At 38.2% G+C, this 26,482-nt stretch overlaps 1 protein-coding gene across 4 annotated transcripts in view; it reads left to right on the top strand.

Annotated features, from left to right (window-relative positions):
- PXYLP1 (2-phosphoxylose phosphatase 1) overlaps positions 1-26,482 on the top strand; it is an 85,189-nt gene that overhangs the window by 39,460 nt on the left and 19,247 nt on the right. For all 4 annotated transcript variants that reach the window (XM_032771723.2, XM_032771725.2, XM_075068548.1 and 1 more), the window contains 2 exons: positions 14,626-14,787; positions 15,876-16,002. In XM_032771723.2, the coding sequence (XP_032627614.1) occupies positions 14,626-14,787; positions 15,876-16,002 (289 nt within the window). The remainder of the gene's footprint in view (positions 1-14,625; positions 14,788-15,875; positions 16,003-26,482) is intronic.

Raw genomic sequence — 26,482 nt, 5'->3', positions numbered from 1 at the left:
AGACACTACATGTAGCTTGATGAGTTGTTTTACACTGTTTTTACACTATGTTCTTAAACTTGTCCAGAAACTAAGATTTCTTATTTTAAATCAACTTTATGAAACATGTTTTATAAATGGGTTGCTTTTTCTCCACTAATCCAGAATTAAAGTAGTAACTTTGTTATGTCAACAATCTACCACCCTTTTAAATGCAATCATGGCGGTCTATGAATTGCAAACACAATAAAAGCTGTAGAGTAACAGGAGTCAAAAGTGGAACTACTGACAGGTGGGTAATGGGTTTTTATTTATTTATTTTAAACTATTGTGTAATCTCAGGAGTAAAGATTAGTGTATGGAAACAGAGTTCCTAAACATACATTTCCATTTAGTAGTTAATCATTGGTTTAAAAAAAAAAAAAGTACAAAGGACACTAGAAAATGTAGATCTGTTTTAAATAATGTATACAATTTGATAAGCTAATAATATCTGTATATAGTTTACCAGTTGGTTAAAAAAACCAAATGTGTAAAGGGCTTTAGGTACAGACTTGGCAATTTACATAGCTCACTGTTTCCACCTAAGCTTTTTGTTAAAAGGAAAAAATATCCAGTAAATTTTGTATTATGATATAATGCTCTTTATGTCTGCTTTTATGGCACAAACAAATACAGATAGGTGGATGATTTTTCAGTGCTTAGTATTAAATGCTTATTCTGAGTCTCCTGTTTTCTGACAGTATATGTAAGTCTGTGAGTTCAGAGGAATGGGTGACAGTCCCCTTGAAGTTAGAGGAGATTTTAAGGTCTGTGTATTTGGCCTTGAAAACAGTTCTGCTACTAGACCAGAGGTCGGCAACCTTTAAGAAGTGGCGTGCTGAGTCTTCATTTATTCACTCTGATTTAAGGTTTTGCGTTCCAGTGTTACATTTTAATGTTTAACATCTCTTTTTGTAAGTCTATAATATATAACTAAATTGTTGTTGTAAATAAGTAAAGTAAATAAAATTTTTAAAATGTTTAAGAAGCTTCATCTAAAATTCAATTAAAATGCAGAGCCCCCCCCGGACCAGTGGCCAGGACCTAGGCAGTGTGAGTGGCACTGACAGTCAGCTCGCGTGCCTCCTTTGGCATGCGTGCCATAGGTTGCCTACCCCTGTACTAGACTAAACTAACACTTGTTTTGGAGAAGAGCTATACTCCGACCAGTCCTCCTATGGTTTGCCAGAGAGCTTCGCTCCAATGTAAACTGTAGGAAGTTTGTCAGAGTGGAGCTACTTCCCGTATTCCCCCAGTTAAATCTCTTTATCCATGCTGTTGCTCCTCCTCTTCCGCTACCCCACATGACCCCCCCCTTCCCCACATTCCCCTTGTTTTTCGGTATGTCGCAGAGCCAAGACAGCAGCACTGTGGGAAGCCCTTGACGCGCTGAGCCATTGTACAGGTGCATCAGGCAAAAAGTATCCATTGCTGAGGTATCTGTGCTTCAGAGGCTCCCAACAGCACTTCTGCTGAATGGGAAGAAGAGCCAAGGGGGAGTGCGTGAGTGAGTGGGAGGGGTAGGAGGAGGGTGTATTGTACCAGGATGGGTGAAGCAGGGTTTTAGAGTGGGGTGGAGAATGTGGAATGATGGCAGGCATTGTGAACAGCCAAGGTGTGGGGAGGGAGCATAAGAATGTCCCTACTGGGTCAGACCAAAAGTCCATCTAGCCTAGTATCCTGTCTTCTGACAGTGGCCAGTGCCAGGTGCCTCAGAAGGAATGAACAAAACAGGTAATTATCAAGTGATCTATTCCCTGTGGCCCATTCCCTGCTTATGGCAAACAGAGGCTAGGGACACCATCTCTGCCCATCCTGGCTAATAGCTGTTTATGGACCTTTCCTCCATGAATTTATCTAGTTCTTTTTAGAACCCTGTTATAGTCTTGGCCTTCGCAAGATCTTCTGGCAAGGAGTTCCACAGGTTGACTGTGCGTTGTGTGAAAAAATACTTCGTTTGTTTTAAACCTGCAGCCTATTAATTTCATTTGGTGACCCCTAGTTCTTGTGTTTTGAGAAGGAGTAAATAACATTTCCTTATTTACTGTCTTCATACCAGTCATGATTTTATAGACCTCTATAATATCTCCCTTCCTTAGTCATCTCTTTCCAAATGGAAAAGTCCCAGTCTTATTTTGTTCCATACCCCTCTTCATTTTTGTTTCCCTTTTTCAATTCCAATATATCTTTTTTGAGATGAGGGTGACCACATCTGCAAGCAGTATTCAAGATGTGGGCTTACCATGGATTTATATAGAGGCAATACGATATTTTCTGTCTTAGTATTTATCCCTTTCTTAATGATTCCCAACATTCTGTTTGCTTTTTTGGCTGCTGCTGCTGCACATTGAGTGAATGTTTTTAGAGAACAATCCACAGTGAAGCCAAGAGCTCTCTTTTGAGTGGTAACAGCTAATTTAGACCCCATCATTTTGTATGTCTAGTTTGGATTATGTTTTCCAATGTGCATTACTTTGCATTTATCAAGATTGAATTTCATCTGCCATTTTGTTGCCCAATCATTCATTTTTTGAGATCCCTTTATAGCTGTTCCCAGTCTGCTTTGGACTTAACTATCTTGCATAGTTTTGTATCATCTGCAGATTTTCCCATCTCACTCTTCACCTCGTTTTCCAGGTCATTTATGAATATGTTGAATAGTACTGGTCCTAGTACAGACCCTTTGTGAACATCACTAGTTATGCTTCTCTATTCTGAAAACTGACCATTTATTCCTACTCTTTGTTTCCTATATTTTAACAGTTACCAATCCATGAGAGGATCTTCCCTCTTATCCCATGACAGTTTACTTTGCTTAAAATCCTTTGGTGAAGGACCTTGTCAAAAGCTTTCTGAAAATCTAAGTACACTATATCCTCTCACCCTCCTTGTCCACATGCTTGTTGACCGCCTCAAAGAATTCTAGTAGATTGGTGAGGCATGATTTTCCTTTACTAAAACCATGTTGGCTCTTGCCCAATAAATTATGTTCACCGGTGTATCTGACAATTCTGTTCTTTACTATACTTTCAACCAGTTTGCCTGGTATTTAAGTCAGGCTTATTGGCCTGTAATTGTCGGGATCACCTGTGACGTCACATTAGCTATCCTCCAGTCATTTGGTACAGAAGCTTATTTAAATGTTAGGTTACAAACCACAGTTGTTAGTTCTGTAATTTCACATTTGAGTTCCTTCAGAACTCTTGTGTGAATACAATCTGGTCCAGGAGACTCATTGCTGTTTAATTTATCAATTTGTTCCAAAACCTGCTCTAATGACCTCAATCTGGGACAGTTCCTCGACTTGTCATCTAAAAAGAATGGCTCAGGTTTGGGAATTTTCCTAACATCCTCAGCTGTGAAGACCGAAGCAAAGAATTTATTTAGTTTCTCCACAATGACCTTATTGCCCTTGAGTGCTCCTTTAGCATCTCTATCATCCAGAGGCCCCACTGTTTGTTTGGCAGGCTTCCTGCTTCTGATGTTCCTAACAATTTTTTTTGCTATTACATTTTGAGTTTTTGGCTAGTTGTTCTTAAAATTCTTTTTTGGACTTCACAATTATATTTTTACACATCACTTGCCAAAGTTTATGCTCCTTTCTATTTTCCTCACTAGGATTTAACTTCCACTTTTTAAAGGATGCCTTTTTGCCTCTCACTGCTTCTTTTACTTTGTTTAGTGGTGGCACTTTTTTGGTTCTCTTACTATGGCTTTTTAATTTGGGGTATACATTTAAGTTGAGCCTCTATTATGGTGTTTTTAAAAAGTTTCCATGCAGCTTGCAGGGATTTCACTTTAGGCACTGTACCTTTTAATTTCTGTTTAATTAACCTTCTCATTTGTTTGTAGTTCCCCTTTCTGAAATTATATGCTACTGTGTTGGGATGCTGTAGTGTTTTCCCTGCCACAGGGATGTTACATTTAATTAAATTATGGTCACTATTACCAAGCGGTCCAGCTATATTCACCTCTTGGACCAGATTCTGTGCTTCATTTAGGACTGAATCAAGGATTGCCTCTTGTTGGTTCCAGAACTAGCTGCTCCAAAAAGCAGTCATTTAAGGTGTCAAGAAACTTTATCTCTCCATCCCGTCCTCAGGTGACATACAGCCAGTCAATATGGGGATAGTTGAAATCCCCCATTATTATTGAGTTATTTATTTTATAGTCTCTCTAACCTCCCTCAGCGTTTCACTATCACCATCCTGGTCAGGTGGTCGGTAATATATCCCTACTGCTATATTCTTATTATTTGAGCATGGAATTACTATCCATTGAGATTCTATGGTATAGTTTACTTCACGTAAGATTTTTACTTCATTTGATTCTATGCTTTCATTCACACATAGTGCTACTCCCCCTCCAGAATGACCTGTTGTGTCCTTCCAATATATTTTGTACTCTGGTAGTACTGTGTCCCATTGATTATCCTCGTTCACCAAGTTTCTCTGATGCCTATTTTATCAATATCCTCATTCCAGTTAACCCATCTTTTTATTTAGACTTCTAATATTTGTATATAAGCAGTTTTAAAAACTTGACACTTTTTATCTGTCTGCCGTTACATGGTGTAATTGAATGGGACTCTTTTTCATTTGGCTGTTTCTCATCTGATCCTACCCGTATTTTATCATCGTCTATCCTCTCCTCCTCACTAAGATATAGGGAAGGATCTATTAAAGGAGAGTCTCTAAGAGATGTCTCTGTCTAAACCATGTGCTCCTCCGCACCTGTTGGCTTTCGTCAGCCCTTAGTTTAAAAACTGCTCTACGACCTTCTTAATTTTAAGTGCCAGCAATCTGGTTCCATTTTGGTTTAGGTGGAGCCCATCCGGATAAATCTAAACCCCTCCTCTCTACACCATTGCCTCACACACACTGAGACCCTGCAGTTCTGCTTGTTTAACTGGCCCTGCATGTGGAACTGGATGCATTTCAGAGAATGCTACCATGGAGGTCCTGAACTTCAGTCTCTTGCCTAGCAGCCTAAATTTGGCCTCCAGGACCTCTCTCCTATCCTTCCCTGTGTCACTGGTATCTATATGCAGTATGACTGCTGGCTCCTCCCCAGCACTACGCATAGGTCTATCTAGATGTCTCAGGAGTTCCACAGTCTTCGCACCAGGCAGGCAAGTCACCATGCAGTTCTCCCGGTCATCGCCATCCCAGCTATGTATGTTTCTAATGACTGAATATTATGTTTCTATCCCAGCTGTGTATGTTTCTAATGATTGAGCATAACTATTACCTGTCTCTTCCTAATAACTGGAGAGGTATCCTCTGTGCGAGAGGATACCACGACATCGTCTGGAAGGAGGTCCCACCTATGGGATCATTTCCCTCTGCTCCTATTGGATGTTCTCTTTCCCTGAGACTTTCATCCTCCTCAACAGCATGTAGGCTGTCAGACCAGGGGTGGGACTGTTCTGCTGTGTCCTGGAAAGTCTCATATGTGTATCTCTCCGTCTTCCTTAGCTCCTCCACTTCAGCCACTCTGGTCTCCAAAGCCCATACACAGTCTCTGAGGGCCAGGAGCTGCTTGCACCAAATGCACACATATGCTACCTGCCCATGAGGCAGGTAATCATACATGCTGCACTGAGTGCAATAAACTGGATAGCCCCACTCTGCTGCTGGACTTCTGTCTGCATTCTCCTTTTACTTCTGCAGCTCGTTTGTTTGTTGTTGCTGTTTTGTTTTTATTAGGGGAGGGGTTTGGCCTTAAGTTTAAAGAATGTTAAGTGTATCTAACCCCCACTTTCCCACTAACCTCCCTCGCAAAACTCCCTTGTTCTCCATTCCTATTTGCTAGCTCCTTTGGTCGTTTGAGTGGGCTTGTTAAAGCCCTGGTCTTCCTGAGTAGCCCCTCCCCCTGGCTAAGGGTTGATGGGTGCTAAAGGGCTTAGGGATTAAAGCCTTGTTAAGAAGCTCTCAGCTTTGCCTAGCAGGCCATTAGGCTCAGCACATGGTCCCCCAAACCATAGGTGCCGAGTTTGTAATCTGCGGGGGGTGGTCCCAGGGGTCTGCCCAGGCTCCACCCCCACTCCACTAATTCCCCCAATGCATCACGCCTTCCCACCCAGTTCCACCCCCCCGAATATGCTGCGCCCTCCCTCCTTCCCCCTCCTCCCAGTGCCTCCTGATGCTGCGAAACAGCTGATCTACGGTAGGCTCTGGGAGGGATGGGGAGGCGCTGATCAGCGGGGCCTGCTGGCAGGCAGGAGGTGCTGGGGGTAGGAGAAGGTTCTGGTGGGGGGCTAGAGCACCGTTTTTTTTCCTATGGGTGCTCCAGGCCAAGAGCAGGCAAGCAGCAAGCACATCACAAACACACACTACAGACAACAAACTTACCCCAAGGATCACGTAATCGCTATTCCTTCACTTGAGCACGAGGAAGAATTTGGATTCAGCTATGGATGGACTGGAGGGACATGTCTCCAGAAATAGCTCTGCAATGACAAGTCTCCTCTTCCAATGTCAGATATTGCCAAAGTCTAGTCTCTTTTCCCCTACCTGCATTAATTTACTAGCTTTTAAATGTCTTTTTTAAAACATCCTTTTACTCATAATGGCTGTGAATATGACATCTACTGAGTGAGAGTTGTTTGTCCAGCACTGGCCAAACCAACTTCTCTCTAACACGGTAGTAGTTAAATGGAACAATTACTTGTATAGCTGTACATGCACTTAAGGTCAGAGTGCTCAGCTGCAGTGAGACATTCTTACATTACAAAATTGCAAAACGTATGTACAGCTATCAGAAAGATTCAGACTGGACAGGTGGATTCTATTCTGTCACACATCAGCATATTTGAATGTCACCGGTGTTCAAATATGCATTTGTATAAAAAGCAAAGCTCTAGAAATGGCCCTGTGGAGTGGATGCAGGATGGCAGGAATCATAAACTGTTATGACAGGGTCCTGAGTTGAGTGCACTTCTCACTTTTAAATTGACAGCATTATAGGTGGTTTTACGCTAGCAGCTCTCCAGTTCAAACCTTATCTGTCTTTTCCAGACTGCTTTTAATGCTGTATATCTGCCAGAAGAGTCTTCCTTCCCCATTCCATGTTTCGTTTCAACACCCCTCTACCTTTTCTTATTGTTCTTTCCTTACCCAGTCCTCTGCTTTACTCTTCCATTTTCTTCCCATTTTAAACAAAATAAAACAAAAATACCCCCTGTGGCTATCATGAAGATTTCAGAAACTTGTCTGGTCTGCAGTGTACCATGTGACCCTCGGAATGACCTGTTAATACCAAAAAATCTTTACCTTGGAGGGAGGGATAAGTAACTTTTTGTATTTCCTGACATACTTGTTTGCTTTTACAGGCTAGCATAAAATTACTGGATAGTCTTTTTGCGTTTTTGCTGTGTGGCTTAATTCCATGTCAGTGCTTTAAATAGTTTGCTTACATGGAACTGAAAGAACCTTCTGTCTTATAAATGTAGAAAATTTTACATCACTCTGTGGCAAGAAAAAAAAATGCAAGTGGCCATTTTAGCCTTGCTCCATACTTTCTTCTCAGACCCATTGCAGGAAAAAAAGTTTGAGACATGGCTTTGTTGTCTACCTTTATGCTTCTAGGTAAATGTTGATTATTTTTTTTTTGAAACTGTATTTCTTCTGTATAAATTGCTGCAGCACCATTATGTGTGTTTTTAATATTCAAAACCATACCAGAGGGAATGGAAAGAATTTGTAATTCAATGGTTTGATAGTTTAATGTTATACAACATAAGCTTTGTTCTGTGGAGACTGAAGTTTGTAATAATTTCATTTTCTGCAGTGTGTTGTTTTTTTGTTCCTGTCAATCTCATCTGTATTCTTTTTATATACTCAAAATCTGTATAGAACTGCCTTCCTGCAGTTATTCATCTAAGTATAATATTTGATTTTTTAAATTATATTTTCTTTCCAAGAGGACTACTTCTCATGTAGTCATGAATACAATTATTTTAAAGTGCCTGTTGTAATGACTGCATCTGTTGCTTAGAAACTATATGTCTAGTATTTATGTTCTGTGAGCTCAGTTTCTGGAGTTCATAAATTGTTCTGCAAAAACAAAAGAACAAATTAATTCGACCCTTTTTAGATTTAATGGGTCATATTTAAAATACAGTGAAGATAAAGCTATTCAAAGGAATCTTAAAATGTTTAAAAAGTAGCTATTTTTTATTCATACACAAGATTTTCTCTATTTGCTTAGCCCAAACTGTTTACATATTTTAAAATGTTTCCTCAACTTCTGTAAAAGATCAACTTTTTTGTAATAACTTTTATATAAAAAGTCTAATTTTTGTTTAAATATTCTGTAATGTGCAATTCAGATGTTTACATTGCTAGTAAATTGAAAAATACGAAAACCTTGGGACAGATAGCTGGTACAAATTGTTTTAGCTCCATTGTCTTCAACGGAGTTACCCTGATTTACATTAGCTGAGAGTTTGGACCCTTTTCTCCCATTAAAATTTTTGTTAATACAAAACACATTAGAATTCAGACATAAAGATTCCTAGATCATTGATTATGGTGGTGTTTTTTCTTCAACCATGTGGCCAGACTCCTGCAATTCTCTTGGAGTAAACTGTGCAGATTGCCAATTTTTGGCATTTTTTATTTTTGACTGCTATTTACCCACATGTTCCTTTTTTCATGTTTCAGACATATTTTGGCTTGGTAGGACAACAGTCAGGGCTTCCTTGCTGTTGTAGTTGGATGTTAATATAAAAATCGTATATTGTATCTTGTTTCTATTAGTCCTGACTTTTAAAAATATCCTTTTAAAATAATTTTATATTATTGCTCCTCTAGTTTTAAACATTTTCTACAAGTTATGATCTTTCTAAGCTACTTAAATTTCATCTCTGTTGTCAAGGTGTTATAACAATGATATACATAGGTAGTCTTTATAGCATAGTTTCAGTGTAGGTGAGGTTTCCAAACCTCCAAAACTATACTTTAAATCTACCTTTTATCAATTGCACTGACTTCTGGAAATGCTCAGACAGCAAATTAATTAAATATGTTGAAATTTTCATCTTACACTTTTGGGTTCCTCTCCTGACAAGAAAAATGCTCAAATCCTGGCATGATAAGGGCCTTATTCTAAAATACTGTTAATTGGGGCTCTAGATTTGAAAATGTGAGCACTGACAGAGAACTGACTGTGTTCCACAGAGATACATTTAGCTCAGTTTCATTTGATCCTGTACACCATGCATTATACTGATAGCACTAAAGGCTGAATTCACATAGTGTAAAAATAACTATAATATGTCATAACCATTTATTGTAATGTAAAATACATTGTACAATAGAGATTTAACCTTATATCAGTTTACATCAGAAAAATCAGCAAGAGATGGGACAACACTAGATGGCCATCTCCATGAGTTACTTGCTGTAGCGATTCCTGTGACTCCATATTGCCATGGGCTTAGTGGTCAATAACTCTCCTTGGGCAGAGACAGGGTTGGCACTGAGGAGTAGGAGTTCCAGTAAGGAGTACTGACAGTGAAAACTGCTGCTCTTCTAAGAGCTTTTAATAGCTGCTGCTTGTGGAGCAGAGATGAGGTGGCACAGTTGGAGAAATGAAATGTGTGTGCCAAGTAGTGGGGAATGGGGAGGAGCAAGGCAGTGGGAGGAGGAGAGGGATGCATGCAAAGAAGGATTAGACAGCTAGGGGCGAGTACAAACAATTGAATCAAAAGGAAAAAAAGGCACAATAATAAAGACATCAGACTGAAAGGATGACAGAGAAAAGGCAGAACGGGAGGGGAAAAAAGAGAAGTTGAGAACAATTAAGAGAAATTATGAGATTGCACAGGGCAAAGTGGGAGTGGATATTAATCATTGGGGGTGGGAGAAAGGACAAGGAGGAAAAGATATAGAATTGAAACTTTAAAAAAAGCCACAAATAAATATTTAAATTACAGTATTTTTTATTCATTTCTGACATTGGGTAAGTAGAAATAATCTTATTGTATACAGCCTCTAGGAGTATAGAAATTGCTGTACCAGATCAAACCCGTATATGAATTGAACAGAACATAATATCCCAACTGAGGGCTTATATAATAGACTGATATAATGGAACTATAATATTTTCAGTGTTATTTTCCTATCCCATTCCTTACACCTTCAGGAAAAAAGTTTGCTTTTTTTGATCACTGCTACACATTGAGCAGACACTTAAATTAAAGTGTGTCCATATTAGTGTCCGGGGTGATGCCTGGGTCTTTTTAACCTGAGTGCTTACAGTTAATTTAGACACCTCAATTGTGTGAGTAGTTCAGATCATTCCTTCCAATGTGCATTATTATCTTGTATTTATCAAAACTGAATTCCATTTGCGGTCGGGCTGCTCATTCGACTTATTTTGCTGGGTCCATCCAAAGTTCTTAACAGTTTTCTCTATCTTGACTAACCTAAATAATTTTGTATCATCTGGAAATTTTGCCACTCAGCTGTTCACCCATTTCCATATAATTGGTAAATGTATTAAGCAATACTAGTCCTTGTACAGAAACTTGGGACAACCCATTGTCAACTGGTCTGTAAGTAAAACATTTGCTACCATCCAATCATGCAGAGTTGCAGCTGATTTTCAGAGAAAGCATATTAGTTTTAGCAGTTTAGCCACTTGATTTTTAAATTCCCTCCAAACTCTTGGGTGCATACTATGTGATCCTGGTGACTTGTTGCTCTTTAATTTTAGTATGAAAAAACTGATATTCTTTTGATACTTCAATCTTTGGTAGTACCTCATTTTTATTAACTGGATAGTGGTTAGGACTGATGTAAAGAAATAATTTTGTTTCTCTGCAATGACTTTATTATCCTCTTTGTTGCTCTCTTTTCTCCCTGATTCTGGCTTACTGTTTCTAGTATACTTCAGTAATTTTTTTTTCTGCTTGAAGGGGTTACACATCATCTTTGTTATCTTATACTTAATAGTTTCAGAGCTAAGTCTAATGATTTTGATTTTTTATATTTTTTTTTTTTACTTTAGCTATAGTGTCACTGTGTTAGTTGTTGGTATCATTTTCCCTCAACTACCCATCAATGGATGTTGAACTTAATTACATTGTGTTCCCTACTAATTACACAAACCCTGTACATTCCTTAGGGCTAAATTGATCAGAGTGTCTCCTGTTGTGTGCTCTGGAACTTGCTGTTCCAAAAAGCACCTAACTGCTTATAGCATTTGAAAGTTGTCTGTCTCAATGTCTCCTTGGGACATTGCAATTGAAGTCCTCCAATAACTGTTCTTTAGGCATAGGAACTACTTTGATCTCCTTCAACAATGTGTATTTACAGAGGCTGGTAGTATAATCTTACTAGTATAATTAAGTGTATTCTTCTGATTTGAGATTTATAGCCATACAAATCCTACTGTAAATTCCTTTCCACTCAGTCAGTAGTCCAAGAGACGTTGTCTAGACTAATGATAACTTATTAAAATATTTAAAAATATTGTATTAAAATATTTTTAAAGTCTCAGTGTGCAATAATCTTAATATGGGAGGACCTGAAAAAATGGATGTAGTGAGTAGGGAACTTCTGGAGGTGGCAATTGAGCCTTGAGAGTAGAATACCAACAGTTCCCCTTTCCTACCCCCCAAAGTCCAAAGGTTCCATATTCGTAGATTATGCCAACCCTAATTCTGTGGGTTTTCTTCCTTATAAATAAATTTAAAAACACGAGTAGGTGAAATTCAGGGCCAGTCACCATCGATGTTGCCATGTCAGTAGCTGGAGCAGGAGGAGCACAGAATCTGAAAGACTTGAACTTTGGCTTTGGTGGATGAAGAGAAACCAATTTTAAACATTCTTAATGTGTGTAGACTATAGTACCTTAAATATTTAAATCTATGTGTATATTCTGTTAATTTCTTTGACTTGGACTCTTAAACATTTTCTGTATTGGTTGCATTTTAGTACATCTTTTAAATACTTGGTTTTGTTTCTCCCCACTTCTGCACCCAACACACCAGCCAACCCACAGAACAAATGTGCCTCTAAAATCAGTGCCCGTCACAGTCAAGATGTGATTTGAGGAAAATCAATAAACCTTCAGTTTTGAAATTAGTCTTCCCTCTTTGCAGTTGAAGACTAATAGGGAAAGTAGTTCATATTGTTCCCATCATTTTCAATAAGAAAATCTTACCTGCTTTGAAAGGAATGTATTGGCAGGGGCAAAGTCTTGAGAGTTCATTATTATGGCTGCAGTCTTTGAGGGCTACTACAGAAAATAGTCTTCAAACCTAGGCAATCTGAAGAGACTTTGTCAACTCAACTTTGTCCAAAATTTGGATTTTGTAGAAATAAGCTTTTGCAGATCCAAAGAGCTATGAGAAATATTTCCATTTATTTTTTGTTTCACAATATGAGTTTGAGTTGACTTGTGGCTCTTTCAGTTTAGTGTGATACTGCCAAGGGCATTTTCACAACAACATTAATATTCACTTTTGTTGACTTTTTGTTTTTGTTTTAGTTGGGTAAATTAAATAATTTTTTCTGTATATTTCTGAAATCCATATTTCTTACATTCTTGTGAAAGAGACACTGAGATGTTCTGGGCACCAGGCATGTTTTAATGTAATTTTAGCTTTTTCTCATATATTTTAATGGCTTTTTCCAATTTAAAAAGTCTGTGCTATCATCCAACATGAGTGAATTCTATTTTTAGACTTCATTTGTGTACAGCATTTTAGTTTCAAGTTCAATGATTATAAAGTGAATAAAAATTATTAGATATATTTTAACAATGAGTCCTGTGGCACCTTAAACAGTAACTGATGTATTGGAGCATAAGCTTTCGTGGGTGAACACGCATGCATCAGACGAAGTGGGTATTCACCCACAAAAGCTTATACTCCAATACATCTGTTAGTCTTTAAAGTGCCACAGGACTCGTTGCTTTTTACAGACCGAAACTAACACGGCTACCGCTCTGATACTAGATATACTTTGACATGCTTATGAATATTTTATTGCACAAGTAAACAAAAAGTCTGGATGGGGGCAAGGGGTGATATCTGAACATTGTAAAATCAAAGTTTACTAAAAACATGTTACTTAAGTTTAACTATGAATTTTCGATAGGAGCCCTCCCAGGGCTGCAGAGGGACCCTGACTAGCACGAGACTGGCTGCAGAGACAGCTTTCAAAGGGAAATGTCTAGGAATATGTGAGCCCACTGCAGCTAGCTTCACATGTAAAACACTGCAGCTTTAGACTGCCAGTTGGACAGCAGTCATTGGTCCTCCAGCGAAAATGCGTCCATGCAGATAGCTGATTGGTAAGAATCATGATCCTGCATGACAAGTAGTGGTTAGGCCACGCTAGATACGTGGGCTGAGAAATACTCTGTGATATAAAAAATTACTTCAGCTAAATTTTTCTTATCACCTAACCATTCTGGACTAATGTGATTTTCCTATGTTATTTTTGCCATTCTCACTGTTTACTAGATCATAAATTAGGTAGATAGAACAATCAAAACTAAAATGTACTACTTTCTCCATAAATTGTACTTCCCCAGTCATCACTACATACCTTAAATTGATGACCATTTGTACTGAAAATTTTCAGTGGGTTAAATTGTCATATATGTAAAACAAGATTGTCTGCCACTCACAAAAAGATGACATGTTGGAAGTGTAGTAAGGGTACTTTAGACCTGTTCACTGGGTGTTCTTTCTGTATTACTGGCAGTCAAGACTTCTGATGTTTCCAAGGAGATGATGTAATATAAAGCCAACAATCTGTTGTTGTCTCCCTGTCTGAAGTAGTCTCCAGGCAGGCAACCAAAGCAACATTTCTGACTGAGATACTCGGTAGAGTCAAGTTTCTGAACTAAGTGCTTGTGATATTTACTGTTAAGAGGGCCTAACACAGTTAAAACTATCCTGAGCTATTAAACCTGACTTCAGAATAAGAAGAGTTGGGGAAATTCAGTCATTCCCATCCCCATGAAGAACAGACCAAAATCTGTTTTCCCTCTTTATATGGTGAAGTTCCTTTTCTAAGTATTAGATTCCCTAAACTGTTTTCTCAAGTGCGTTTTACCAAGAAAAGTCCCAATAGTCCCATGGCTACAAGTTCCTTTACCAAGATGTGTGTCTCTTTTCTTCAGCAACTCCTGCCCGACCTCTCAGGGTCTATGCTGAAGAGTCAGGATATTAGCCATGATGGGAGATAATGACTCATATAGGTTTTTAAATTCCTTGTTCTGCTGCTGCTCTTGTCACCCCATGGGAAAATCCAACATAAGAAGCAGTTTCAAGGAAAAGAGTGCAAATGACAAAAAACAGTGACTCTTATGTCCAGATAGATTTCAGTGTTTTACTCCAAGGACTGCCTACACAAGAGAGCTCTTTAGGGTCTTCCTAATTTCATTATGTAACGGCATCAAAAATTGACAGGATGAACACAGAGCCCAGTGGTCTAGTGTGACTGATTTTCATGGAAGTCCATTTCCTGATAAAATAACCAATTTTTACAACTGAATATTTTGCACATTATAAAAATAATAATATGGATGTAATGACCAGTATTAATTTACTACAAATGTTACTAATTTTATGTCTTTTAGTGCACTTAATTCCAGTCAACCCAGTCAAGGAAGATGGGCTGAACTCTAAGAGCCGAAAAAGAATAATGCCTGATCCTCTGACCGAACCCCCTGCAATTGATCCTATTTATGAAGCTCGTGTCTACTGTAACGTTCCTAGCATAACTGAACGCAGCATGGAAGGTAGGCCGTGAGACGTGGTGTAGGCAATTGACAGGGTTTATTTCATTATTAGGTCTTACATGTTGGCACTGGAAATGGTGATTTAAGTATGCATTGTAAATGCTTTAGAACTTGGAGCCAGCCACAAAAATCTTGATTGGCTGCTGAAATATATTCAGTTGCCAGAAACGCTCAATTCCTTCTTCCTCTCATTGTGTATTTTGATTTTGGAGTTGGTCGTTAAAGGAGATCTACAAAGGTTCTTCTGGCAGTTAAATTGTTTGTAAGCTCCACAGAGGGATGGGGGTACAGGGAGAGAAAATATAGATTGTAGCTGTTGTTTAAAAATATTTAGCATTTTGTTGGAAACAGTGTAATCACTTCCTAGTGGTGTGAAATTGAACATGTTAATGCTGAAGTCTCAAACTGAGACACAAGCAATTGGGGTGCTTCCCCAGAAATGACAGGTTAGGTTGGTGGGAACCATGGAAAGAGATAATGATGGGAGGGGAAAGCAGCCTCGATCTTTTGTTGAGGAAGACACTTTTTGGACTGCTCACCCCATAGTATGGCACAAAGCATCTTATCACTATACCTTTGTATCGTCCACTAATGTCAATTAAGTGCTTATATCAGTCAGTCCTCTTAGAAAGTAAACCTAAGGTAAAGATAAAAAAACAATACTTTGATCCAAAGTAGTCCACATTTGGTGATTTTCTAGGCGTGCTGGAAAAGTCATCTGCTGAATTGGGTTTTTGGAGAGGGCTGTGGATATGCTTTCCAGAATGATTAAAGAAGGGGAGGAAAGGAGCCTTATGATAGCAGAGTTTCTTTTTGAATAATTATTCTAACATTTCTCGGGTTCTGTTGTAGTATTATGTGTTGGACACCAAGAGCCTTTATAGGTGTTTTTTTATTATTTAAATTGAAATAAATACTTCAGGACAAAGGACTGTCTCTCCTCCATATTCTCTAAGCACTAAATACAATGTTGAAAAACAACAAATAATTAACAATAATGCATGCTTTTTTACTTGGAATAGAAGAATTGGAAAACATACGGAGAGGATTAAGATTGATGTTTAATTTTACTTCTTCCTTCCACATAGGTCATGCACCCCATTATTTTAAGCTTGTGTCTGTCCATGTGTTGATTCGCCATGGGGATAGATACCCACTTTATGCCATTCCCAAAACAAAAAGACCAGAGATTGACTGTACATTGGTGTCTATCAGGTAAAGGTCCTGGATTTTACCATTTCTCTCTCCATGTTGATATTTACTGTAACATTTCCAAATGTGTGAGAGCTGAGGCATGGTGCATGAACAAAATTAGAGAGGGAGAAATGACTTTTGTTGTTGTTATGCATCCAGTGTGTAAAACAGCTTTCTGGGAATGGTTGATTGTCTCTTCACTCAGCCATGAACAGTTGTCCAATTTTTATTATTATTCATGTTGCAGTCTGCTGTTTTGCAGTCTCTTTTGCATGTCTACTGCTTGGATAAAGTTAGAGGGTCATTGAATTATCAAAAAATCCAGTGTGTTAGCTACACTCAAAATAGTTTGTCATTGAAAAGGTGGCTTCTATCATAGCAGGCCCCGTGCATTAAGATGCTATTTAATCTCTTCATTTAGTCCTTATAAATGTAAAAATCAAATGATATAATAGTGTACAGATGCATATGAATATTCTTCACACAGATTATATTAATGAAGCATTTTGGTTGGGATTAATTGGACAAAAGTGTACAAATTCCAAGTTATGGTTCTTACAACTGTAATCCAGCTCACTCATCCATGTATAGGTTTTGTATTAACATATATTAATATTAAGATAAATGCCTTAGTTTTAATGGCCAATTTGTTGTCATTTTGTGTGATATTCATAGTTTCAATTTCTTGAAAGTTGGAGCAATTTTAAATTTTAACCCTAATATATTAAAAGACAATTCAGATGATTTTTCAAAGTGACAGAATCATAGCCTTCTTCAAAAAACTCTATTTTAAAAATTAAGATATTTAGATATTGTCTTCACTTTCAAGGCCCTTCACAATTTACCTCCATCCTACTTCTCATCTACCATTCACAGTTGAGATGTCACTGCCCATCTCCAGTTGGCCCACTATGCCAGCCTCCATCATGCACTGCTTAAATTTTCAAACAATCACCTATCTATTTCTCCCATTCTGCCTCTCAGTTTTGGGAGGAGCTCCCTGTAAACATCCACGAAACTACTTAATTATCCTCCTTAAAACGTTCTCCTTTTCCATGATGCCTACAAAAAACTTGACAGTGGTTAGAGACCACTACCTGTCATGTTGACTAGTATTGTACATGCTGACTTGTATTCCTCATCTATCTGTATCCATCTGGGGGTCTCTTGACTTATACTGTAAATTTGGGGTAGGGACCATGTTTTTATTCTGTGTCAGTACAGCGCCTAACACAGTGGGGTCTTGGTGTATGATTAAGGCTATGAGGCATTACAGTAATACAGATAATAATTCTTATGATTAGCATGTTTTGTTTAAATAAAAATATCCTATTCTGTTACCAGTTCAGAGCAACTCATATTCTTAGGGATTATCTGTCTTCATCTGCAAATCCTGGGCTACATCTGCTTATAAAGAACCAAAACCAATTTAATTGAATATCTACACTGCATACAGTGCCTGTTTCAAATTTTAAAAACCTCTTGTCCCTTATCTAAATGAAGCATTAGAGATTGACTGCTTTTTCCACATCAATAGGAAAGAATTTCCATCTCAGTTAATCAAATCTCCTTCCCTGCATGATGATAATAAATTGCAATCTCTGTTCAGTGAGTTCAGATCTAGCCTCTGCTATAGAAATTTTGAAACTTCTAAAAATATTTATATGCCACATGTATAAGGTACCATTGAGTTTCATTTCTTAACATATATCCTTAGTGTCGAAGAGATAAATAATACTTTTTCTTCAGTTTAGTTTCTTTTTGCATTGAATATCTTTTTTGGGCGGGGGGAGTGGGGGGAGATTGCACATCTGTCTTTTTAATTTGAACTTTTTGAGGAAAACAGATACAATGCCACTATTCAAAAATTACTATTTACCAACAGTTACCCCGCAGTGCTATTTGAGATGCCAAGGTCAAAGCCAAAGTAAAAAAGGAAAAATACAGTATGTCAGTTACCTCTGTGTAGTAAATATTTTAATGACAACCACTTAATTTGAATGCGTGGTGCTTTTATTTCACATTATAAGGCTGTCTACAGCCTAGCACTTCCACTAGTAGCAGGCCCAATTCCAGTTGCAGACATTCTCTGAGTGTTGCTGCTACTTTTGTCGGCAACATTTTTTCTTTTTTACTTTAGGTAGTGCTCAGTGATATGAGAGGTGCAATATGGAACAATCAAAAGTGGACATTAGAAACATACAATATAAAAAGACTTCACCCTAGTTTGTTGGTTTTTACTTATACTGTACTTGAGTTATTGGTGGCGACTGAGTTCCCAAAAGACGCAGTTTTCCCCAGTGAGCATTCTGAGGTTACATCTACACTCAAAACCCACAGGAGCAAGTCTCAGAGCCTGGGTCTACAGACTTGGGCCCACGCTACAGTGCTAACAACAGCTGTGTAGGTGTTCCGGCTCAATCTCTGAAACCCACCCTTTCCCAGGACTTCAGAGCCCGAGTCTGAATATCCACACAACTGTTCTTAACACTGTAGCCTGAGCCAGGCTCTGAGACTCGCGGCCACAAGTTTTGAAATGTAGTATAGACGTACCCTCAAAATTTTGAAAACTGAAAGTAAAACCAAAAAAGGAATGCCCAACATAAATATCCTTTTCTATCAGTCTGTAGTTTGCTATGCATATTGATTACCTGAAACAGAATGAATAGCTGCAATATATTTTTGTTAATTATTTCTTCAGCTATATTTGTCCTTCTGTAAAGCTGGGACTACCTGACTCTTTCCATGATACTCACAGTCCATGGTGAGGGGTGTTGAGGTCAGTGTATCCAAAGCAACGTACGAGAGCTAAGTGTTGTTAAGTAATGTCTTGCAAAACTTCTTTGTCTTTCTCTTTCTTTCTTCACTGTGACAGGTTTGTGGGCCAGAGTAGCAGAGAATTTGACTACAAATCCCATTTGGACCAGGGCTGGGTTTTTGTAAGGTTTCCAGTACTTCCTAGCAATTACTAGAGTTCCACATATCCTCGTGAAACTGCCAAATGCAATGAAAATTAAACCTCTCCTAACCTGAAAATAGATGCAGTTTAATGTAAGGAGTAGGAGAAGTTAGTTCATTATTTGACATAGTTCTCACATCCTGGTTATATGTGTAAAAATATTTCTTGTAAAACAATTTTTCCATGATATCATATGTCACCATTGAGGGCAACTCCACCTGTGTTTTCTCTCAGTGGTCCAGCAAACGCGTCTAGTCTCGGGCTTCCAGCTCCCCAGCCATTGCCTTTTTTTGGGTGGAGACCACATCTCACTCCCTTCTGACTGGAATATGTCCCAGCCCCACAGTTCCCTGCCTACACTGTATTGATACTAGCAAAGACAGCCTGCCTAAACAGACCTGTCTGCTCTCTCAGTGGTTACAGGTGTAATTGCTACAGTTATAAGGTACCACACAGTACTTCTTTTTTCAGCCTACTTTAGTCTTAAGGTAAAAAAGGATTCGAGAAAACATAGTAAAAACACCAAAAGAACCTACAGCTTGCTAATAAGCTTACCAGACATCACCTTAGTTTTAACATAGGTTCTGTCAGGATAAATCCTTCAACACCCCACCCTAGGGGAGTCCTTGTGATTACCAGTCCATCACAGCTTCAGCTCAGAATAAAGCACACTCATGACATGTTTAGTTTTCCCTTTGTACAGTTCAGGCATCTTTGATCTGGAATTACCAGAAGCAGGTAGTTGGTATGCAGTGGATCTCTCTCTCTCCACAGGTGCTGGTTCCATGGGTGGTCCAGGGCTGGAGCATGTATGGGGAAAAAATAGTGGGTGCTCTGCACCCACCAGCAGCCAAGCTTCCGGCCTCTCCCCACCCCACCTCATCTCCTCCCCCAAGCATGATGCATCCCCACTCCTCCACCTACCTCCTAGCGCTTGCAGCCACCAAACAGCTGTAGCAAGCTCCGGGAGGGAGGGACAGGAGGGGGTGGGGCCGGGGCAGGGATTTGGGGAAGGGGTTGGAATGGGGGCGGAGTTGAGTGGGGACTTTGGGGAAGGGGGCAGGATGGATGGGGCGGAGGTGGAGTTGGGCGGGGCCGAGACAGAGGGAGGTCGATCACCCACTGGTGCCAGAAGTCAGTGCCTATGTCTCTCCTCAGGGCGTATCTTCAAATGGTTGGCTTTAAAGTGGCTCATTTGCATTTCCCACGTATTTCCTAGAAAATTCACTTCACAGGTACTATTCCAAAAAAGTCCACTGAAGTTTCTAATACCTTCCAGAGATTGCATTAGTTAGTCTCCTAGAGAAGGTTCATACATGCAATCCCACAATAACATACATAATTGCAATTTTAATACAGTGGACCCCAGATATGTTAAACTTTATTTAGTGAAGTTTAACCTAATTCAATAAAGTTCATTAATGATATTTCAAGATGTTGTCAGTGTCACACTATTGATTTTTAAAGAAAAAAATCTTTTAAATTAAGTTTGAGCATTTTGTACTTAAAGAAGCCTGATCATACTGCATTTTGAAAACCTGTTATGTTAGTATATTTTAGAATTTGATCTAGTGCTGGCTGCAATTCAGCAAAAACCAGAAGCTTCATTGTTACAGTCCACTCAGCAGTGCAAGTGTCAAGAGCAGAGGTGTCAGCAGGATTGTCTGAATTGCAGTGTTTTCTTGTAGGCTCTGGAATCCAGTGCCAACAGTATAGATACATGGGTGTTGCTTCCTCCACATGTCACTCAGGCAAGAACTGACCAGCAGATGAGCAAGCATTAAGTTACTCCTTCAAGCAGCACACAGGATCTCCATTTTCCTTCCCAGCCAGTTCTTCCTGCTCCTGCATTGTATAATCAGGCAGAGAGGTGGTTGTTCTGTGGTACTTTTTAAGGGTAGTAGAGCAGGAATTTGGATGGATTTAATTTGGTTTTTAGGTTTGTCATTCTAACATGTAAGCTCCTGGTCTCAGGAAATATATAAGATGTCTTCCTGCATGTCCCCCATGCCTCCAGCATAAGCTGCACATGTGGTTTTGTCTTTGGAGCCAGACTGCCTCACCCCTTCAGTGTCTAAATGGTTTTTATGTAACTAATGTCTGGACAGTGGGTCTTGTGATATTCCTTGTCTCTCTGACTGGATAGTTTTGAGTAGTCAATTTAGGAAACTATTAGCCGAGTCCCAGACCTTGTCCTGTTTCAATTCTTTGCCCTTCTGATTATATTAAAATCAGTGACTTTAATAGCCTTGCATGATGGGAATGTTGCTAACATATATGTAGGATTTCTTCAGGCCCATCCTGTCCAGCTGAGCCTCATATCTAATTAGTCCTTGCCCCCTGGCTGCTCCTCCAGTTACATTGTAGGTGGTTAACTAGTCTACCCAGCCACCTTAACCCCTTCAGGCCTTGTGTGGGATGGACACCCTATCACAACTAGATTACCTTTTTTTTAGTCAGGTAGGATATCTGACTGCATAAGAAAAACAACCTGGAAGTAGGTATATGTCCTGAAATTGGCAATATTTAAGATATTACCTTCAGTAGCAGGCAGTGCTATAACCAAGTGTGAATAATTAAACAGTAACCATATAGCTGACTAAGCTAGTACTCTGGATGACTCCACAAAGAGTTGCGCATGCACAATCTGTTTTGCTCCATCAGTGCATTTGCTGTAGCAGCAGGAGGAAAATGTACTTCAAAAGGCCCTTCAGATTTTATTGAGGTTATCATTCTTCTATTCTGTAATACAGCACAAATTATTTATGGGAAAAAAATGGAAATAAGATCCTCTTCCATAACCATGTCGAGATAATCTCAGCATTGTCTCCATTTTGGTGGTCGTGTAGTTATGCGTTATTAAAGATTTTTTTTAACGTTATTTCATTTAACGTTTTAAAAGAGAAACAGAAAATGTTAAGGCCTTTTCCCCTCCTGTTGTATAAATCAGCCCCACTTCTAAAGCATTTATTCCTTCTTAGGCATGGAAAATTCAGGGTAGAACAGAAGAAAACAAAACATTAGTCAATACCAGGACTCCATGTGGTATGTATAATATTGTATTAAGAAGCAGAAGATTCAAATAATCATTTTCACTGTCTTATAGCAAAGAAACAGTTATAGAAAAGATCATGGGCAGAAATTTTGGGAAAACAAATTACTTGCACACCCTCACTTTGAAAGGGAACATGAGATGAGTATTAATCTCTTTGGCTTTGATTTATCGCTGGTATAGTCAAGGGAGAGGTGCAATGCCTGAGTGGTTAAAGCGCTCAACTGCAGTCCTGAAGGTTGTGGATTTGAGTGTCACTCTGTCACGCAGAAAGACCATCTCCAGTTCACCTAACTGCAAAATGGGTACCTGATCCATCGGGTTAGGACAGTCAGATGTGATGCTGGCCACATCACTCCCTTGTGTACCGTTGGCTGTGAAAGTGATGTGCTTTAACTGCATCAGTCCTATGAGTCACTGGCTTGTGGGTAGTTCGACTTCGATAGTCAAGGGTCAATTTAGTTTAATACACACACATTTTTTCAGGAATTTTAACTTTTATCTTGTTAAAACATGGAATATTGTATGAAAGGTGCATGCTATTGTGTGAGAAATGTCTGATATAGTGTTCAGAAAAATATTTGACTGTGTACAGGTTCAAATATGTACTGTTACTCTGTTTAGAGAGTTAGATACAGTTTAAAATTGCATGGTATTATTTACCCCTAATATGTTACATTTTTTAAACATGTCACAATGAATTATTACAACTAAACTTAAAGGGCCCGTGGATACTGTATTGAATCCACAAAAAATCAGAGACCTGTCTTGACCAATAGTTCTGTTAATTTGCTCCATCCAGTTATGAGATGTTAAAGTGTAAAACTTAGGTAAAAGGACTGATTAATCAATCAGGATTCTAATCACTTATCTACATGGGCAAAGTTAGGTAAGTATGGATTGATCCATTCTAAAAAATTTTCATGTGGTTAGACAGTCAGTTTCCAATATCTCAAACATTATCCCCTAAGGATTTATTTATTTATTTTAGTCAGATAATTTATAGTGTAAAAAAAACAAACTTGTTGTTTGAGGATATGTTATGGCCATAAACCACATATTATAACAGCAATTAAAAAAAAATCTGTTTCCTGGTTGTGGCTTCCATAGTAATGAACATGAAAAGGCTAACCCTCCAAATGTGATGGTCAGTGACCTTTTACAATTTCTGAAAACTTTCTTGTTACCACCCCTGTCATTTGTCTTATCCTCTCACACTGCTTCTGTCACTGAAGCACTTATTTGGTCAAACAACTAATAATCTACAGCATCCTGCCTAGAGGGGTCTTCATTCAGTGGGCAGTATGGACACTAATAGAGTACATTGGTCCGCACTCTCCAAAAATCAAACTTACTGTGTGAATTAGGTCATGTAAAGTTGAGATTGCTCCCAGTCTTTGGTCTTTTGCATGCCACCAAATAACTCTATCACTGGGCTGAGTAGGCAATTAATTTCTTTAACAAGATGAACTGGGAGCAAATTGCTAATTGCTAAGATAGGATTTTTAATTATCTGTCTCTAGGGAGTGAGATAATATTTCCTTTGGAAAATAAGGAGACATAATTCAAATCTACTTAGAGCTCGTAAAGGGTCTGATCTTTACATCTCAGAGAATGTCAGCTATGTTATAATATATACAAGAAAGCACCTTTGCAAAGATAACTGGAAATTATGATGTTGGGTGACTAAATTTATTTCTCTGGATTACAGGGGGATATGAGATTTCAGTTTGATATTTTAAAGAGAAGTCAAGGTTGCTGGATGGCTAAAAAAGGCATCTGCAGTTCCTTGTCTTTACTTTAAAATACTGTGCAAAAGTCACAGCTTTTTTTAAAAACTGTTTACTCCCTCTTAGGGAGACTGCTCAGTGGAATTGCTTAAATAAAAGAGAGCGAGCTTTTCACCTGAAGGCTACTAGCTCAATCTACCCAGGGACCTGAACCTGCAGTCTGATCTATGCAGGCAGACTCCTGCACTCCTGTGGAGCCTGAACTGAATTAAAATTAAAAAAAAAACTATTTAAAATTGTAATCTGTATTAAGACGAAGACTAATTATAATCTATTAAAATCATGCAAATTAAATAAAAAGTAAAACTAATTGGTACATGTTAGCTGCCAGGTTTTAAAGAAATTTCCCACCAGTTCTGTGGTTTGAGTCACTGGCTAAGCACCTGGAATCAGAGTTAGCTGAAGTGAAACCAGGTTTGCCACCAGTAGTCTCTTCTGCAGGTATATAGAGAATATTTTCCTCATTTCAGTTTATTCTACTGGTTCAGTTCATTGACTAGTTCATTCAAAATTAAGAAATCAGTTAGGCATTGAAAAGGCAGGAAAGCTTGTTTTTCATTTTCAGTCTCTGAATAGAAATTAAGTGTCAGAGGATGAGATCTACTAGTTCCAAAATCCTGAAGGACAAGGGGACCAGAAACAATCAGTTCAATTAACCAACTACACATAATACTTCATTTGTGTAATAAATCAGTTTTAAATGCAAAACATGGCTTGATAAACATTTTAGTGTAAATTTTAATTTAGTTTTATTTAGTAAAAATATATTAAATGATGTTTTTGTGCATTTTAATTGCATTTGTATTTCCATCCAAATGAAGCTTGACACAAATCACAAGTAAAAAATTAATAATCTTGTAAATAAGACGTACTGTTCACCATTTTCTAACATAAAAATTAAAAATCTGTGTAAAGATAAGTTAAGCTTATATATTTACTTAAATAAATGAGTGTAGATGTAGTATATATCTTCCTGATTAGCAAAAAGAAATACCAAATTTAGTGTAAAGGTTATGATTAGTTGTGAATCAATGTGTTTTAATGGTTACCAAGCAATGCAAATAAAGCTTTCTTCAGAAAGATAAAAAGTACAAAAACAAAACATGATTAAAATTAATTAGATAAATCAAGGTTTTCTGCATGCTAATTTAATTCAGTGATTTAAATCAGTCCACTCGGTGGAGCCCCTTTGTGTTAGCAGGATTCTGTATGGATGTAAGGGTTCTTTACTATGGGTGAGATTGTAGGAAAAGGGTGTAGGTCCGTAATGACTGAAAATAATTACTGTTTGATGGCTATTTGATTCTGCCTGTGATCTCAATCTGTATTGTAATAGAAAGGAGTTTGTATCATGAAAACTACCCATAAAATTTAACTGACTGGTAACTCTGCTGGCATTCTCAGCAGAATGTCTAGGTCAGAGAGTTAATGGCTTTATAATTCAAGAGTCCTCTTACCTCTGGTCCCTCTAAGACAAGGTGGAAGGCATGGCAGTCTGAGGAAGCTTGCTCATGCCTGTTATTAATTTGTGGATTAATAGAATGTCAATCTTCAGATCTGTGTATCCACCACCTTCCATAGCCGCTAAAAATGAGAACTTATCTAAAATTGAAACACTGTCTCTTGTGGGAACAATCCTCTTGTAAATTAAAACCCTGCCTGCGAAAAGAGTGCAGCAGTCAGTGAAAGGGGACAGCTTTAGGCGCATATGCCATAGTTTCAAGTCTTGGCAGAGGTGGATCCCTTAGGTAAAAACACTGGCATTTTTAATTTTGCTGCCATCATTTTGGATGGTATATTGTTTTAATGTCAGGAGGATTTTAGTGTTTTTTGCCTGTCAGCTTTGAGTTCCTTTATGACTTTATATTGGCTTTTAATTGCAAATGCGTAATCAGAATATTAAAAGATATATAATTGGCACATTTTTGAACTGTAGCTTTGTTGCTATTGAGTAATTAATCTGAGGTGTCTAATTAATATTTCAATTTGTTTAAACTGCTTGGACTTTACTTTCTGATAAGTATACCATTCAGTTTCAGTCCATTCATTGTTTGATTTAGTATTCTGCTGATGAAATTCATTAATTACACAGATTATGCCACAGCCTGATGGTCTTTTAATAGATATGTAAAACAGCTTTGCGAATTACAGATTGTGGCATGTACATAAAATGTGGGATGAATAGAAGAAAAATGGATAAAATGCTTTGGAGATTTCTTCTGTCTATAACTTCAGTTAACATTTTTACTGTTTTCAACATTCAGAGTGCAAATTCCCAGAGGGAACTTAAAAACACATTTTTCTCTATAAGAAGAATTATTTTTTATGCTTTTGATCCAAATTTTTCCATAGTAGTAGTTATTTTTTAGGAACAAAGTAACTATTTTGTCATGTTTTTCTCCCTCTGTAACAAATACTTTATTATAGTGATTTTGATCATACAAAATAGAGAACATCAGTTTACTAAAATAAGTTGTATTTAGAAAAATGTAATCAGAAGAGATTAAAACCATTACAGAAGAATGTTCCAGTTTAATAGCATGCTGGTTTAATTGGCAAGTGCTTGTGAGGTATTGATGTGACTAAGTTAAGTAACAATATTTGAGCTTTAGGTATGTCTCCTACACAAGTGAGTGCAACTCCACTTACTTCAGAAGGCCTGTATCTGCTTACTGTAGCAGGGAATTTGGTCTATGGTCT

This window comes from Chelonoidis abingdonii, chromosome 8, assembly GCF_003597395.2.
Source record: "Chelonoidis abingdonii isolate Lonesome George chromosome 8, CheloAbing_2.0, whole genome shotgun sequence".
Classification (NCBI taxonomy): Eukaryota; Metazoa; Chordata; order Testudines; family Testudinidae; genus Chelonoidis; species Chelonoidis abingdonii.
Note: the sequence above shows the minus strand (reverse complement) of the source record. Positions and strands in the feature narration are given on the sequence as shown.